Genomic DNA, 18,539 nt, shown 5'->3' with positions numbered 1-18,539 from the left:
GACTCTGCATATTGAGGCTCAAACATTCAACTGTAGGAACAAGAAGAAAAACATATTTTTGAGTAGAGGAGGACTTTAAATATACAAGAATACATTCAACATATTTTCTATTTGTTAATTCACTTCACTTATTTAATGATGGAACTGCACACTGCATTTATGTGTATATGTTTTTGTGAGTTTGTTTTTGTTTGTCATTTTGTCATTTTCCTTCAATAAATCGCAAAGAAGAAGAAAAAGAGAAATGTAAGGACATTAAATATTAATTTATTTCACAGATACAAGTTCAAAGTATTGCTATAACACAGTTGTAGGCCTATAAATTACATAAAAGCACTGATTTCAAAACTTGTTAAGGCATGTGGACAAAGAATAAGAACTGAAATAACACACGATATGCTCATTATTTACCTCCAGGATACAGAACAGTAACAGGCATTAGTTTTTATTAAAGTCAAAAGCTGAGTCTAATGTACATTCAATAGAGAGATGACACATCCAGTGAAGGGTGCAGGACTAATACCAAGCATCAGGTCCGACCTAGTTTTCTTGTTTTAACAAAATATTATCATGTTATAAAGATAAAGTTTTCTTCTTTCTTCTTATAGAGTCAAAAATTACACAATATTATATATTGCCTTATGTAAAATGTGATTTTAAAGCAGGCTACACATATTACGATACACAATGTTTCACTCATGCATATGTGAGATGTATCAACAGATGAATTGGCATATTTCATTCAGATACCCCAAATCAGAATCATCTTTGAACATGTTTCCGTATAAATATATGATTTGAAAATAACATTAGGAAAACATATTTTTCTGTTGATGATTAAGTATGGAGACAGTCTCTTTCCTCAGGGATCCAGCCGCTGAGAAATTTGTACAGAAAATCCGAAAATAAAAGCAAAGAGGAGAGGACAAACTGAAACTCATTTTTTTTCTCAAGCACTGTTGTTAAATTAGCAGCAAAGTGCACAATAACAGGAGCAGAAGAAGCAGCTTCATAGTGTTTTATATTAACACAGTGTTCAGTGATTTTAACACACATAAACACATACTGTATCCACATCTGTTACTGACAGGATTTCTACAAAAGAACCAGTGATTTGGCACATTTACTTTGACCCAGAAAGGAAAGTCAAAGGCACAGAGTGACACAGCGTCACAGCGGAGAAACTGACATGAACATTTTACTGCCTGTAGTTTGTGTCACATTTACACTGCTGTGAGGTCCTGATGTCTCTGAGGTCTTTCTCTTGTAGAGGTACAGCTGGCGGGAGAGGAGACATCACTCATTTCTCCTCACTAGAAAACAAAAAGGAGTGTTATTTTTTCTCTGTCGTTTAGGTAAGAGAGGACAACAGCTGATGTTCAGAGCCTATATAGGAATGAATTAAGACACGAACATTTAAATCTAGACAGTTCTATAAATGGATAGATTACTGACACAGGCTCATGGACCCAATGCTGAGGGGGTCACTAAGCCAGAGACTGTGTTTAAAGTTGCTGTTGTATTGTATGTATTAAGCCTACATTAAAATTAGTAATGCAATTTAACCATGCCCAATAGCAGAAAAGCTATATGTAACCTAATATAACTACACTATAGACTTCCTATAGTATTTTGTGTAGCATTACATAGTGCTTTTTTATAATAGTTGTGGAGTGAAGTGTCAGTGTGGCACTTTACATTTATGGTTAACCAAAACAAAAAAAACTATTTTTGCATGATTTAGCCCACTTGTTTAAAGCAAAGAAGGCAGACAGTGAGCACATCTAATCCCAGTTGAGTACAGGTGCAGAACACGTGTAGCATACAAGAGAAAAAGATATGCAGTCCACACTAGATCTCTGCCAACCAACCTGAACCTGACAAAGTACCAAGCTAAGGTATTTTAAATGTAATCTATTAAGAAATTTATGTTGACTGTTCCCATTGTCTGTGCCCATGCATGTCATGTGTTGCAAGTAAATAGGCAATGCCCAGTAAGGAACACATAGGTGAAAGACTGTAGCCAATGTGTTGTGTTAGCCTGGTGAGCTAGTGGTCAGTAATGGCAGAAAAAAAGCAAATATCTTATAGCTTTGGGTCTCAGATTGGGTTCAGGCCTCCAATTTGGCTGTAACAGTCAAATTGGGTCTTAAAGATGAGGCTGGGTTTGCGTCTCAGTTTTAGGCCCATGCAAGACTCAGTGAACACTAAATATTACGAGCTCCTTTAAAATTAATGAGGCAACATTTCCACCACCTGGCAAACACCCATGAAGAAAAACAGGCTATATACAAAATTATAAAAATGATCAGATCAATAAACAAGATACATGGCATCTCCTTTACCCTTTTTGATGAGATGTCTCCCCCTGGTGCCAAACATCGTACATATTTTTCCCAATTTACATTTCTCAAAACATGTATATACGATATATGTGGATCACTTTTTGGATAATAGGAATATTTTTGTATCGTGTGATCTCTTAATTGTGGGTGTAGCTGTCAGTTTTTGTATGCATATGATATTTTTCCTTTACATGGATGTTTGAGACGTTGCTAGTTGAAATGTTGCCTCATTAATTTTGGGAGCTTGAAAATATTCTTTGCTGACCACTCTAACATAGTATTTTATATTTCCTGGTGTATTTTCCTTCCCTACTGGCAAAAAATCTTTTCAACAGACAATTGCATTGTCTGTTAAAGTGAACATAATATCTGCATTTCTTTTTCATTCCTTGACACCTTATTTTATGGGTTAAAAACAGCTGACATCATGCATATCTTCTATTCGAATAATTAGTTAAAAAATTAAAAAATAAAAAATAGTCAGGGGGGCAAATGGAGGCCAGCAGATAAATTGAAGCCTTTCCTTTTCACTCTCACTATAGCTTTTGAATCCCACTGTCTTCTGTCAAGAGGCTTTGAGATTAGATTAACCCCGACGTCTGCAGGCTTCCCAAAGAGCCTGAGTAGAACTGCTTAATGTGGGCTGACGATCAGCTTCATATAAGCCTGAATGAGGATTTTGTGGTTATGTAAGAGAAGTGCTGTAGAAAAAGGGAATTTAGGGACCTTAGGCTTTCGCAGGCTCACATGGACGTGAGAACTGCGAGGGAGTGGAGGCTACAGGACTCAGCTGAGTCATACACTCTAGATGTCACAGGGTATCAGCGGGGCCTCTAGGACCCGAGCGCAACCACAAAACCAAAGAAGAAAGTTCCAAGAAGACGGGAGAGATTGCATGCTGGGAGAGTGACAAGTGATAAGCATGTAAAAGATAGTAAGGGCTTTTAGATAAAGGTCAGTTTGTTATGATTCACTCTTAGTCTGCATATTTCTACTTAGGTCATGCAGCAGCTGCAGCCTCTGCTGAAGAAACTGACATCACCTGCAGAAACAGTGTCTATGTCCACAAGAAAAGATCAATTAATAATCAATAGAATAGTTTATGTCATGCTGCTTACATGTTGCTGCTTACAGTTTATGGATGCTGGGACACAAACGACTGATCAACTCCAGCTGGGTCGCCTGGGTGAGACTGTGTGACGCTGAAAATGCAGAGACACCCAGTGACCCCTAAGTTCATTGTGAATGGTGTTCCCAGATACACCAGTACAACACAGTATCAGGGCCACTGTTGGGGAAAAACATCTAAGAAAGCCATAATACTTAAAGAATATAGTGGTAACATATTTTAAAAAAAAACGTTTTAACAATTTGGGGGGAAAAAATCTTAATATACTGCAAAAAAAACAAACACTTCAGAATTGTAGAGAAAGTAAATGGATGACAGCAGTCTGTTATGTTCTGTGTCAAGATGAGGGATCTGTATTTAGCTCCCTCCTTAGCTCTATTTTGACCAAATTTACATAAATCCTTCATTCAAGCTTCAAAGCCTTACTTCAGAAACCTGTGGGTGATACCACAAACTTAATGTCTGTGTTTCGATACAACAGATGTTAAAATCTCCATGATGATCAGTTTGTCAGTTTCATAGTAATGAAAATACTTGATTGGATTACAGTGTAAATTGAGATTAATCTGCAAATACTAGCCTATTAAATAAATAATTCCATTTCATTTTGTCATCTATGATAATAATATTAAAAATACATAAAAATCTTACAGTAATGGGTAAAAGTTCATATTAGTTGGATTAGAGAGAATAAGGTTGGTGATATTTATATTTTTCTTGGTGCTGAGTGCCACAGACACTGTAGGGAAATCAGAAAGTATTGAGAGACAGACTAACACATTGTTGGTTTTGGTCTCTTTCAAGGGATTTGTTGACAATAAGAAAAATACAGACTAACGGCAGCCTTTTAAGACCTTGTAATTGAAAACATTTTGCATGCAGATTGTATAAAATAAAATATTTCATACCAGGTAGATGTCCAGTTCAGATTCTGACTGGCTTCTGTTGAGGGACGGCAGAGGATCATCCAGAGCGATGGTTGAACTGGAGGCTCGTCTGTCTTCACTGCAACATAAATACAAATACATATAGTGTAAAGACGTATGTGAGCACGCTAAATATCAGTTTTCTGCTTGTTGCTCCACTTACTTCCTCCAAATTTAATGGTAAAGAAGGTAGTTTATCTGCTATTGCTTTACAAAATGACCCATACGACCGTTAAAAAAATTTCATTCACTTGACAGTTTTCTGATCTGCCACTTCTGTCGTTAAGGGGTGGTCAAGTTAACTGTTTGGTTGAGGTTAGAGAAACACCCCGGTCATATTTAAAAGAAAACAAAGTTGACTGTTGGAGTTTGGATGCAAACAATGATTCTGGGAGATATCAGTCATTATTCACACGACCATAGGGGGTCGCTTGTCAGGAAAACGAAAAAAGATCATTTTTAAGTGTTTGAACCAAGCAGGTAGTTCTGAGTCTGAAAAATGAAGCCAATGAGGAAGTTGACTTAAACTGCATTCTTTCTAATGGCCAGCAGGGGGCGACGCCACTGACTCCAAAAAGAAGGCAGTTTGTATAGAAGTCTATGAGAAAATAACTCTACCTCTCACTTGATTTGTTACCTCAGAAAAATACAAGAACCTTGCAGTATATACAATGTAATATATATATAACTACAAAGCCTTCTACTACTACTACAAAACTACTAAGACTTTTTGTTCTTTTGCACATCTCTTTCTGTTTATATTCAGTTCCGTATCTTGCACTATCCTTTTTTTGATGTGAAGTGATGAAACTATTTTAACTTCTCTACATTCCTGGAAAGCTGACTTGTTAACGAGCCACACATGTATGCTACCTGTTGTCAGTGTCCTCTTCATCATTAGGGGTGGACTCGAAAGAAACAGCAGATCTTGGCAGAAGATCCGGTTGCTTGGAGGAACTGTAAACTGTTGGAACAAGCAGATGACAAATTAGTGAATCAAATACAAAAACAAAGAATCAAAGTTTGCCCTAAAAATAACAAAAATGTTTGATAAAATGTATTCCTTTCAGCTTACAGCTTCCATCCAGATTGTCCATGCTTTGAGCTTTCTTCTCCTTCTTCTCCTCCTTCGGTAGGCACAGAAACTCCTGCGAGGCTGACTTTGCTGCGTAGAGGGAATTCTTCTTCCTCTTTGAAGACGCTCCTCTTAGAGCTGAAACACACAAAGACGGAGTGTATTAAAAATAAAGCTGGCTGTTTATGTAGGCTACAGAATACAGGAGTTATGTTAGCAGAATGACTTACGATGAATCTTTTTGAATACGGTTGAGCCCATGAACTTCAGAAATCTGTCTGCATAAAAACTGGGCCTGTGAACTGACACTGTGTCCTGAAAAGGAAACGCAGCTGTCAGATGCACACACACATATAGACACAGACACACTGTACATACTGCATGCATGTAGGTGGATATAAAAACCTGTGAGGAGCAGGGGAAAATGTGAAGTTACGTACCCCATCATGTACAAGAGCTTTCCAGGAATGTTCCATCTTCTTAATCAACCTGAGAATAACAATTAGCAATTTAAAAAATCACCTGTTTAATTATAGTCGTCGCACATATTCTGTATGTCTGTGTATGGAGTCTGGAGTGAACCAACCAAATAATTTCACATTTCTTCAGTGTTTAATTTAAATAAATTAACAATTTTATGCATTTAAAAAAACAAAACTAAAGTGACCATGAACTGTAAATATTAAAACAGACACATTCGTAAATGGAAGAATAAAAATGTATTTTTAAAATCTATTTTGTGATTCAATTTTAAACTTCTATCTTACTAATTTAAATACAGAATATGGAAGCAAGCAAAACAATAATTTTAAGTTTTATCTGAAAACTTTTTATTGCAGAATTCAAATACTAATGTCATTAATTAATTAATAGCTGCTTTTTTACAACATTTCAATTTATTAATTGATTATAATTAAATACAGCCTAAAAGAATGGCTGCCGCTGCACTACTAACATCTTCTGGTGAAATGTGAATGTGGACATTAGAGTGTAACTAAAGACTAAAAGTGAATTGCAAAACAACAAATTCTTGTTTTCAGTGTGTGTGTGTGTGTGTGTGTGTGTGTGTGTGTGTGTGTGCCTCATACTGTGAGCTCACCTGTAGGACTGAAGGATATCAATGATTCCTAAAAAGATGAGCAGGTTCTCATCTTTATGTTTGGCAGGAATTCCACCCAATCTGAAATAAAAAGATTTTAATGATTTTTTTTATTTTTTAGATAAAATCTGTGAGAAAAAGATCATTTCCTCTGGGGTGTAGTGTGTGAAATATGTAGCACGTATGACTGATTTGTTAATAATTGGTCAAACTTAGTTGCTATGGCGAAACTATCAAGAAAAATCATCCCCGCATGTGAGGATGTGTTATTTTGACCGTATCAGACTATTGTGCAAAAAAAAGCAGTTTGTGCAAGAGGACAGAAGAAAAAGCAGAAGAGACTTTTAAACTAGATAAGAGAGAGATAAGAGAAACACAGACACACCTCATACAAACTTTAACAATAAAATGTTTTAAGAATTTTTTTAGTATATTTAAGCCATCACTCCATATACAAAGTAAATATTTCACTATGAAACACTTTGAATTTGTTTGGAGAATGTACATACAAATACAAACGTCTTCACATTCTGTATTGAAATGCTTTTGCACACTATTAAATCATCTATATGGCAATTATCTGTCCATAGGTAGTGTTAAAAAGCACTCCTAAAATATTTGTAGAAAGATGTCTAATGTGAGGCCAGAAAATATTTTTCCATTTTACAAGAAACTTTTACAAAAAGTTTTCTCACGTGTCGTCATCTGCCACTGGTTCAGGGTCCTTCACGTTACCCTGGATGGACTCAAGGGCAGTGGAGTAAAGGACTTTCTGTCCTTTCCTGCTGTCACATCGGTTTCCTCTGGCCAGCGGCTTCTGGTCCAAAACATGGATCCCCAACAGGAGACTGTAGTCCATGATCTTAAAGCTCTCTAGGACCTAATGAGAGATGAAAACCCAAGTAAGCAACCAATTCAAGAAGCAATTAAACTAAAACATTTTTTTTTTAAACAAAGGCATTGTAATACAAAAGAAGACAATAACATTACTAACATTTGTAGTATTCTGTTTTTGGAGTTGGTATATTAAGTTATAATTATAAAATCATAGTTTACACTCATTCTGTTTTGCACTAATAGGAAATGACACCAGGCATGCACTGACAGAAACTCTGAGTTTGGTTTGTCCGTCGCAATTAACCCCAACAAACACTTTATTCTGAGAACCTGGTCAGATTTAGTATGTAGTATGGAATTAGGAATAATTTAAATATGGCAGTAAACAGTCTTAAACAATTATTATTGGGTATTATGTCTAACTCTTATATCCAAAGATATGGTCCATTTAGTGAAGTGTATTGATTAATGATTAATGTAATAAAACAAGACTTTGACTGGTAAAATAATGTATAAATGTAATTTTTTTTAACAATCCACAGTTAAATGAATAAATGAAACAATATGAAAACAGCCTTCTAGTGTCAAACTCTGGACATACATCATTCTGTACAGTGAAGGTCAAACATCTAACTGAAGTAACAAGAAGAAAAACGCATTTTTGACTGAAGGAGGACTTCAAACAAGCCATGTGTTGACCTCTAACACCCAAGCAGGTCCCACTTAAAGGGGCTAAACCTGGATCTGCAAACCAAAAGTACAGTACAACATAAGCCTCAATCCCTCTGACCAAACACTAATGTCATGAAATAACTTACAAACAAAGAGGCATTTAATATGGACTGTGTTACCTAATACACTAACTGCCCAATAAGAACACATCACACCCAGACAGGCCAGTTTGTGCTCCAGAGTACAGCTGCTCAGCCCGATCATATGAGTCAGGTGCTTCTCTCTGCTGGGCAATAATCCCCCATCAAGTGGCCACTGTTGTTTCACACTAATCAAATAACAGGCAGGCGCTAATGAGGTCATGATAACAGCTCGAGACTGAGCTGCGGGGGCGTGGATCATAGAACTGGGCTGTCATGGTTGCATAATGTTATCGGAAGGGTGAGCCGATCTCCTGCTGAATTCAGCTCAGGCTGCACTGAGGAAAGATTTAAGCTCCATGTGAGTGCTGAAATGATGTGTTGATTACTTGATTGGAGAGAAATCATTCTGATAATATATTTATCACTTAACATTGCTGCTTATCTGTTTAATATAATTATACATGTATTTTGGACTGTTGGTCAGACAAACTTAACAATGTCTATATGTCCACAGATGGATCAGTTATGAAAAGAATCTGTGTAGCTCTAGACTTATCCCGAATAACTTGAAAACCCAGACATAGAAGTTAAATTTTCTTTTGATATTCATGGTTCCCAAAGGATGAACCATTTTCAGTTTGTAAACTGTGACTTTTCCTTTAGCGCCACTCTCAGCTCAAAATGTCAAATTCAGCACAAGATATCTTACAATCAAACAAGCAGATTTCCATTAAAGTTTTGTATCACATTCCTGCTCCTCAGACGACAAATTCTTTTAATTTAATAGTCATATGTCCTTACTTCTAGCACCACTACCACTACCTCAGAGCTAACTTTACATGTATAATTACTGGGATCGCTCTAAGAAGACATGTAAATCATCAGTAGGCTGTGTTGTTTGTTTTGTCCAGTAGATTTTGGAGTATCATGAACACTGTAGTCTCTAGACTTTTAGTCTCATTAAACAAATATTTTAGAAACATGAGAAATTCAGCTATGGAAGTGTTTAAACAACTGAAATATCTAACAGGATGTTGCTCATGAAACACATAAGATTCACAGAAAGATAAACAAGTAAAAAAGATGATTTCTCCAGCAGTGACAAACGTCTGTAATTCTGTTGAATTTTGAAATATCCTGCACTTTCACTGAAATATTTTGAACAGAATAATGATTCTGAGCTTTATATCACCCTTAATACCAACATAATGTCCTACTGTGCTAGTACATATAAGATCTTAACGTGAACACACCCGACAGTCTCTCTGCAGAGTCTTCATCAGGGCGTTGTAGGTGTCCGGGTCGAAGTGCAGACCCTCGTGCTCCTCCTGGAAGTCCAGGTCTTTGAAAGTGGGTGAGGACTTGGTGCGCTCTTTGCGTGATGCGCGGCGTTTGTACGAGGAACCCTTGAGGTCGTACTTGTAGTGCATCTTAATGGCACGCGGCAGCACATTGTTCATCACCACCACGCGGATGGTGACGCCGCCACAATGGATGCAGTAAAGGCCGTAGAACTTGGGCAGCAACGTCCTCGGGTTCTGATTCAGGTTCTACAATAACAAAGACAAAGCAGGTTTTTTTTCAGGATAAAATGTTGAGTAGAGACAAATGACGGAACAGACTGTCTTGAGAATGAAACTGGGAACATCCCAAAGTCTCACATGCTATTCCTTTTGATTATCAAGTTAAACCATGAAACAAGTGTTAAAAGAGAAACCTGGAATCCTTCAAACACTGAAAAGAGTGCAAAGGAATGGAAATAAAGATCAGTTATTCGCAGCAGTACGTACTTGTGTCCAAAATGATTAAATCATTAAATCATAAGCCTGACAAATATAGAAACTGCCACTTAAAAAAATAACCACAAATAAGACAGTTACCGCAGCTGAACAGTAACTCATCGGCAAAATTCAAAGACATTCAAAGACAGCCCACACAGGAAAAACTGTACGCTATCTCACCACAGAGCCCAAAAATAGGAGAAATGATGATTACCCAGCTGCATGTAAACGCAAGCTTCAGGGTTATTGCAGCATGTATACATGTGTTCTCGGATATACTGCCACAGCCTGATGTTTCTCAGTAATCTGGGCTGGATTTAGGTAATAAATGATCTAAAGAAACCAATTTAGGAGTAAAAAAGTTCTTATCAAGACACTCACTCCTACTTACAGTGAAATTTAGTTAAAAAATATTTACAATGATATATTATTCTTCAAAAGCCCATTGTATATGACTTTGTTTTTGTAGTTAATTTTGTCTATGGGAGATTTGTGATACCTCTAGTAGCAATCAGCATGTGAAAAAGGTGTAATGATAATAATAATAATAATAGGAAGCTTAAAAAACCAAACTAGAACATGGAGGAAAGTCTGCTGCTGCAAGGGGAGTTATACTGTATAGTAGAAAATATCTAATAAGAATAATTTACTGCAAAAGTAGCAGCTGCAGACAAAAAAGATGCATGAAGAAAGATTGCAACATCAAAGCCAGATGCAAGTATGTATCTTGTTGTTTGCACCACTGAGAAGGCACAAAAAAGTGATGCAACATCCTATCAAAAGCGCATCTTGAGAAAACAGCTGACAAGACTGCAGCAGCTGCATCTGGTACACTAAAACTGCCCTTCTCTGCATGATACATATCGCTTCACACAGTATCAGTCAATGTGACTCAACCCTCTCTTCTCGTTTCTCAGTTTGTACATCCTCCATTCCACTCCTCACCTCCTCTCCTCATGTCTTATTCCCTCCCACCTGAGATGCGAGCAGAGGAGGCGAGGAAGAGATACGAGAGAGGAGTTGAGGCAACAAGCATTTAACAAAATGCGACATCCTTGCTTCAGAGTCGTCATTTTAAAGTAATGTCAGTTAAATACGGCGTGTGGCAAAGCTACATCATCTGTCCACTGTTTTGTTAAAGCCTACAATTGTATTTTATGATCTCTGTCAGATGAGCCGTGTTCATGACAACTTATATATTTACTGCAGATGTTTTTTTGGAATTGAGACATCCTTAAACATGGTGCACTGAGATCCATTCCTGGGTCACAGGCAGGAGGACGGAGGAAAGAGGAGATGAGGAGGCACAAAATCGAGAAATGAGAAGAGCCCTGTATCTGTTTTTGTATTGCAGCCATTTTTAACCAACACATCTGGCACATATTCTTGCAGCTGGTTTCACGCTATTCTGCTGATCAACAATTGGTGGCAGTAACAGGCAAAGAAATTAAATGATGCATCAACAAAGAGGAAGACTGCTAGCACGCACACATGAATGTAAACAATGCAGGATTTAAAATATGAATTTAGAGAATGTTTTATGAGGAAGGAAATGCATTCAACATGTTTGTTAGGCTTCAAGAATATGCACAGTGTGTTTGGTGAGAAACATTAAACATCACTTTGTTTCAAATAAAACTCCACAGGGCAGCTTTAAGTCCAAACTGTCACTTTTACATGTGACAGTTTGATGAAAATATACACTAGTGAGAGTTTTTGTTTGAGGGAGCAGCTTACCATGTAGTAACCAGGAAGCAGCTTCTGCAGGAACTCGGCCTCTTTATGCTGCACAGTCTTAATGATGAACTCGTCATCACTGGTGAGGTAGAACCAGGAACTGCTGGCGCCAGGGTTGGACAGCTCGATCAGAGGCTCTTTACAGATGGAGTACTGAAATTCAGAACGACGCAATAGTCTTACCATGACAAAGTGTTGCAATCAAATCAACTGAAACTTCCGCCAAATGCTGCTGAATCACAATGATAATGTGAATTTGACTGTGTCCACACTCACCAGATAGTCGTCTGGTTTGATGCCAAACAGCTCTCTGAAGTAGCGAAAGGCCAGCGGTGCGTACGTTTTCAGACGGAAGTCTGGGAAGTGATGTGCTGGAGTCATGTTGCTGCCCTCACTGGAGAACAAAGAAAATGTATTGAAGTCAGTATGAGAAAAATATCAGTGTTTATCAATACCACAGCAGCTGTTTGCAACATATTACTGTTGAAATCTATGGCTTTCTGCTAAAACCACTAAAATTCATGTACATTTCTGAAAGTGACTTCCCTTTTTTCTTAACATACACTACAAATCTGTATGCTGCTGTTTTTTTAGAGATAAAGGTAGGTTAAAATATTTGATAACGCTCTGTTTTATGAGTTCATATGAACTCATATGTTACTGTAAATTCTTAGGAGACTTCCTGGAAAGGCACAGTGTTCAGTTGGTACACTTCCAATGAATTAATTTCAATTTATTACTAGTGTCATATAAAGTCTAACCTAGAGAGCACTAACTAAACTCAAATAATGGTCTTAAATCATTTGCACAGATACAGTAATGCCAGTTATTAAGGATTTACAGGACCTGTCAAATAAGCCTCACAAAATAACTATTGCTATGGTTAACAGTAGTTAACCATAGCAATAAGTCCACTTTATCTATTCTTCTTTTTGCAAATATCAGATAAAAATGTTTTTTGTTTCAGTTAAAAATGTATGAATTGCAATTTGAGAGGCTGGAAAAGTGTTGAAAATCAATTTTCATAAAAGACTGAGTAGTTCCTTCAGACTTAGGAAAACAAGTTGGCTCACTAATATGTAGTATTTTCATTTTTTGGTTTTACAGTATAGAACAAGTACTTGGATCATGGAACTGGATGTGTTAATGAGGCCAGTGTGGGTCAGCTCACTCAAATTGCAAAAAATGTTTGCTGAGGTTGGTTGATTATCCAAAGGAAATCTTTTCCTGTAGAGACATGTTGTTGTTGTTGAGTTTTTTCAAACGTGAGCAGCACAAAAAAAAAATTCCATCAAGCTGCATTGTATTGAGGTGGACACGGAAAGAAAAATGTCTTTAAGTAATATGGCTAAACTGATCTTTTAAGCTTATTGATCTATAATTCACTTTGAATATGTGCATTAGCCAAATGTTAAAATATGTGTATAAGTGAGTGTGTACCTGGGCAGGAAGACGCTCTCCACCACAGAGAAGTCCTGCATAAGAACATCTCTGTCTGGTTTGGAGCTGAGGTTTCCCACAGCGTAACCGATGCCCAGCTGAATGGCTCCTTTCAGGGCATCAGATGTGGGCTAACAAACCATAACAGGGATGAAAAAGACATATTTGTAAAAAAGGAAACATTTCTCTGTTTTACCAGGCCCATAGCCTGAAATTTTCACCAAATTGTATTAAACTCTGCAGAGTGTTATTCTGCCCATAAAGCAGCTCTGAGGTTGTACATTGGTACAGCGATGCTTGGAGCTAAAAGCCAACATCAATAAATAAAACGTACAAATCTAGTAAAGTAAAATGCAAAACTGAACACTTTCACTGGGCTTTTTAAAAAAAATGTTCCTACAACAAACTGAACTGTGTTGAAATCTCTCTGTAAGCCAGAAACTGAAGCTGATCAACCTAATCACCGTGTTATTCACCACCACCATCATCACACAGCTGTCTTACATAACACAGATGTGTTGGTCATTGTTTTAATGATTTGACCGTTTGACCATTTGATCATTATTTTTATCATATATTGATGGACTTGTATGTCCCATGTGTCCTTAAAAGCCTTAATTCAAATTTATGAACAACATACAAGGAAATCAAAGTTTCCTAGAGTATAGAAGTATAGAACTAGTGAAATTAATACTAAAGGGAGGGAAAAAAATACATATGAAAGCTCCACATTGACATTTGAAAGGTTTTATTCAAAATAATTATGCTTTGGAATCTTAAAAGTCTCCAAAATATCATGTATTTGAATGTTTCAATGATTTTACAAAATAATTTTCTGTTTTGATATCAACAAGGATTTTGTTAAAGTAAGTGTAACGTTCTTCCTTCCTTGGAATGAATCTCATAATTAATAATGAACGTCCCCTTACCTTTTTATGGTCCTTTGACACTTTAGAGGTTTTGGTTCCACTTCCTATACTGTCAGCGGTGGCGTTTGACATCTTTTGGACAGAGAGAACTTGATTAGAGGGAAGCTCGGATGTCGTTCCTCCAACTGTGAGGCGGACTGAGTTCCTTTTTTCCTCTCAATGATGAACGGACGGACGCAGTAATTTACCTTGAATGGACTTTACCGAAACTGCATTTTCCAGGTACACCGCTCCTGTAGATGAGGAAGAGAGAAGAGGAGTTACAAAGTGTTCAGCATTTGAATGAATGTCGATGCAAAGCACACCAGTTGGTGAAAAACTTACAGAGCCTTAAAATGTGCAGACCTTTCTGTCTGGGGCACTTCTATGCTCTGAGGGACCTTCAGTGTTTGTTTGAGTCTTAAACTCCAGACTCCTTCACAATAACCCTTGATCCCAATTAAGAAGGATTGGAAAACCATTACATGCCAAATCCCCCTGTTTTATAAGTCCGTAGAGGAAACTCAGTACATTTCTGCTTAAATATGCAACCACCAACTACCTAAAAAGGAGAGAGTGATGACCAAAACAGAAAAAATAAGTGGAAACAAAAAATAAACTGTTGGCTACTTAAGGAAAGAACTGTGGTGTTTGCTACTGAAATACTGCTGATGAATCCACTTGTTCATCAAAATGAAAACATGGAAATGAGCTTTAATTGGTGTTTCTCAATGTCTTTGCTAATGGCCACATTTTTTAGATCTTTTGTTTTCTAACTTTGCGGAACATGAAAGCAGATCCAGAAAGGTTTAGAGGAACTATTGCATAGATTTAAAACCTAATAGTTTTATTTATTAAAATGTATCAAAGATATACCAGTATATGCAGTATACTGAAGTTCTAAAAGTACACTATGTCACATTGGACTGTGAACGATGTAGAATTGACCAATTAATGTCTAACAAATATGGATAAAATCTAAAAGGCTTAACTGTATCATGGTTGAATCATCTGCAGTCTTCCTGTATGTAACCTCGATCACAAAACAAATGCTGCTGCAACAGTGAGTTGTTATTAGCAGCACTTGTCAGCTATAAAAGGTCTGGTAATTAGCACTTTGATAATGTAAGACAACTAAGAGGCCAGATCAGTGCCCAAACTTTAGGTGGATCGGTCATAAAAACTGTTATAACTTGTTATTATATTGATGTTTCCAATATGACGAACATACACAGTAAAAATGTTCTGGCCTAACAGTGGACTAAATCTGCCAAAACTTGTGTCAACAATCAATACAACAGCAACAATCAACAGTCTTGAAACCCAGCAAAACCTGGCAGCAGCTATATAAAACAGCTGAATACACTGACACACAATCTTGGTAATATACGTATAGAGGGATCTGACTTACTTAAGCACTGAATAGTTTGTTACTTTTTAGGCCCTGTAGTTGTTCCATGGATGCAAACATCAGTGTATGAAACCTGAAAAGTTACATTCTTACCAAAAACTTTTAGTGTCTTGAATGAAGCAGCAAAATCCAGCACAGATCTTGACAGACAAACCCGTGTTTATTTTAAGAACTGCTTCAGGATGTGGTATTGTGGTCTGACTCGAAGAGAATGAAACTCATGAGGGGCATTCATGAGCTCGTTTCTCAAGGATCTGCCTGGCAGTTCTCCAGTTTGTCGGCATGCAGTATTTAAATCAAGGGGCTGAAGATTATTCCTTCTCATAAAAAGACTTTGTGATTAGCAACTACAGTAGAGCATGAGGTTAATTATACAGTATGTACACACAGTCTTTGATGGTTCATTTTCCTCCACTGAAAACACATCGAGTGATGTAACAACACAACGTGGGTGAAAACATGTCGGATTAAGAATTAATAAGTGCATTAGTGTAACTTCTGCATAGTTAGAGAGATTAGATGCACGGCTTTCTACTCAAAACAATGACGACAAAAACTAAATTCTTAGTCTGCCCGTTTGCTGCTTAATAACACTAACAATGCACCAGATTGCCAAATAATTAATTAGGCAAAAACAGTCAAAATCATTCGTCTGTGAATGTAAACAGGTACTCTACCTGTTTTGTAGACTGAGGGAACAAATATGGACCTGCAAGGTAGTTTGTAAGAAATCATCCAATCACTGACAACTATTCATGTATTTTTAGGTGTATCTGAGGACGTTGATTTAACCTGGACTCAAACACATACACATGTCTTCATATCACAGCCATTAACCTGGACTCAGACACATTCTACCACTTGTTTTCACAGATCTTATCCAAAGTGTCAACCTTATTTAATATTGTCAAAGCATTCTTGCAGACATAAAATGAACTTTTGCACTTTCTGCACTTACAAGAGTGCTCCACTGATTTAGCATTGTACACTTGTAATACTGTCCAACATGATGGGCTGCTCTTAAAAAAAGTATCAAAATTTATGAATCAAGTGCGTGATGCTAGCAGCGGCTAATGTAGCCTCCAGATGCTACTCGGAAGCAGGGATGAGGAGCGGGCTACAGAGGTCTGGTAACCTCACTTCTTTCAAACACCACACCCCCATATTTTATTCATTTTCAAACTTGTAGTCTTCAGCCCCAACTACAGTGACTCAAGTGACATCACTTTGAAGTAAATTGATCAGCCATTGCCAAGCTTCCTCTGAAACCACAAATGCCTTACACAACTGTTTTTCTCTCACTTACCACAGGTTAGTATTGCCAAAGACCTGTAAACATACTTTGTTGTATGTCGACGGACTTCCCCTTTAAAATGACGTCTATTTTTACATATATTACTCAGATGAAGACACCTATGTGAAGGTTTTTGTTTTTCGGGTTTAGCTTTCTTGTCAGTCAGTTCATTTTACATTTAGTCTGAATTTACTTTAAACATTTTCAGAAGATTTTATGGTAACCAGCATGTGTCATGTGATTTATGATATTAAATACAGATCAGGTAGGCTATACTTAGCAATTATACCACAATCATTACCATAATTAATAATAAAAGGTAAAACATAAAGGTATGATTAGTCGATTAATAAACCAGTTGTCATATATTAAATTTATCGCCAACTATTTTGATAATTGTTTAATAGTTTGGAGTCATTTTTTTAAGAAAAGAGTGTCCAAATTCTCTGATTCTAGGTTCTCGTATTTGAATATTTTCTGGTTTCTTTAGTTCTCTATGACAGTAAACTGAATATCTTTGTGTTGTGGACAAAACAAGACATTTGATGACTTCACCCTCGGCTTTGGAAAACAGTGATTGACATTTTTCACCATTTTCTGACATTTTACAGACCAAACAACTAATCGAAACAAACTAATCCAAACAACCAATCGATTAATCAATTAGTAGACTAGTTGCAGCCCTCTGGTTAAGTAATCTACAACCTATGAGGGTGAACTGGAGAAACTTCTCAGTAATCTATAATGCAACACATTTCAACAGCACCACACACCACATAATGACCATAAAACCTGAATCAACATCACTTTAAAACAGTTCAAACTGAACATGACAGGCTTCATAAAGGTAAAATTTATCACAGGTGTGTTGTATTTAGACACATTGTTAGTTTGAGCTTAGTGTGTGTGTGTGTGTGTGTGTGTGTGTGTGTGTGTGTGTGTGTGTGTGTGTGTATGTGTGTGTGTGTGTGTGCGTGCGTGTGTGTGTGTGTGTGTGTGCGTGTGTGACCTGTCAAGCTCAGATGATCTCAGGTTGATGTTTAAACCCGCAGCTACACTCTCGCACGACATGCACACCGCGGCTCTGTTTGCATACATGTAAACGACGGCGACCTCCTCCAGTTTATAATTTCCGACATTTTGCTTTCTGTCTCTGACTGAAGGGAAGTGGAGCTGGTTTCCTCTTGTGATACCATCACCAGCTCCATCTTCCTCCTGAGCGACACACTGACGGCCCACAGGCTGCCTGGCACTATTATTATTATTATTCACAACAGCAGATAAAACAATATAGCCTATACTTACAACAGCGTGTCATTCACGCAGAGACTGATCTAAAAGTTAGACAAGTTAGTGGCTCCATCTCTCCTTCATAATGAAGTTCACAGGAAGAGTAGCAGCTGTCTGCCGTCTTACCTGAACAGCACACACCGGTGTTTGTGATATGAACTCTGTGGCAGTCTGACGATGGTGAGATGAGGTGCAAAGTGCTGCAGCGGCTGTTGCATCCTCACCACTTCCTCTCTCTCTCTGTGTCTGCCTGTCTGTGACTCTCCCTCTCTCTGTCTCTCTCTTTTTGTCTCTCTCTCTCTCGCTCTCTCTCTCTGTCTCTCTCTCCGCCTACCTGTTGTGTTTCCCTGTACCTACATGACTTGTAGTTGTTACTATTGCGTATGGGAGTCTGGAGAAAAAAATGTTAGAAAGGCCAGAGCTGTCAACACGTGTAACATTTTCCCCTTCTA

General features: G+C 37.4%; 1 protein-coding gene across 2 annotated transcripts; it reads right to left on the bottom strand.

The window, feature by feature from the left end:
- Positions 1-251: 251 nt before the first annotated feature.
- pip5k1ba (phosphatidylinositol-4-phosphate 5-kinase, type I, beta a) lies at positions 252-18,344 on the bottom strand. Of its 2 annotated transcripts, XM_042394245.1 has the most exons (16): positions 18,214-18,344; positions 14,302-14,346; positions 14,114-14,185; positions 13,185-13,315; positions 12,021-12,138; positions 11,745-11,897; positions 9,480-9,776; positions 7,270-7,454; positions 6,575-6,655; positions 5,916-5,964; positions 5,706-5,790; positions 5,476-5,613; positions 5,274-5,364; positions 4,383-4,479; positions 3,464-3,547; positions 252-1,313 (listed from the first exon to the last, which is right to left on the bottom strand). In XM_042394245.1, exons 3-15 carry the CDS (start codon positions 14,183-14,185, stop codon positions 3,509-3,511), a joined length of 1,536 nt encoding a protein of 511 aa, XP_042250179.1. In that variant the 5' UTR covers positions 14,302-14,346; positions 18,214-18,344; the 3' UTR covers positions 252-1,313; positions 3,464-3,508. The 2 variants fall into 2 exon arrangements, with proteins under 2 accessions (XP_042250179.1, XP_042250180.1); XM_042394246.1 differs by lacking the exon at positions 3,464-3,547 and having other exon boundaries at positions 14,114-14,346.
- Between the last annotated feature and the right edge of the window lie 195 nt (positions 18,345-18,539).

The sequence above is a fragment of the Thunnus maccoyii genome, chromosome 19 (genome assembly GCF_910596095.1).
Source record: "Thunnus maccoyii chromosome 19, fThuMac1.1, whole genome shotgun sequence".
NCBI lineage: Eukaryota > Metazoa > Chordata > Actinopteri > Scombriformes > Scombridae > Thunnus > Thunnus maccoyii.
The sequence above is the reverse complement of the archived record's forward strand: the minus strand, read 5'-3'. Positions and strand labels throughout refer to the sequence as shown.

Bases quoted from the DNA above. Each gene is read 5' to 3' on its own strand.
- pip5k1ba (XM_042394245.1), bottom strand. From the start codon at position 14,185: ATGTCAAACGCCACCGCTGACAGTATAGGAAGTGGAACCAAAACCTCT. The intron at 12,139-13,184 runs GTACACACTCAC...TTTGTTCTCCAG, and splicing joins GAGAGCGTCTTCCTGCCCAG to TGAGGGCAGCAACATGACTC. The intron at 9,777-11,744 runs GTAAGCTGCTCC...TTGTTATTGTAG, and splicing joins TGCTTCCTGGTTACTACATG to AACCTGAATCAGAACCCGAG.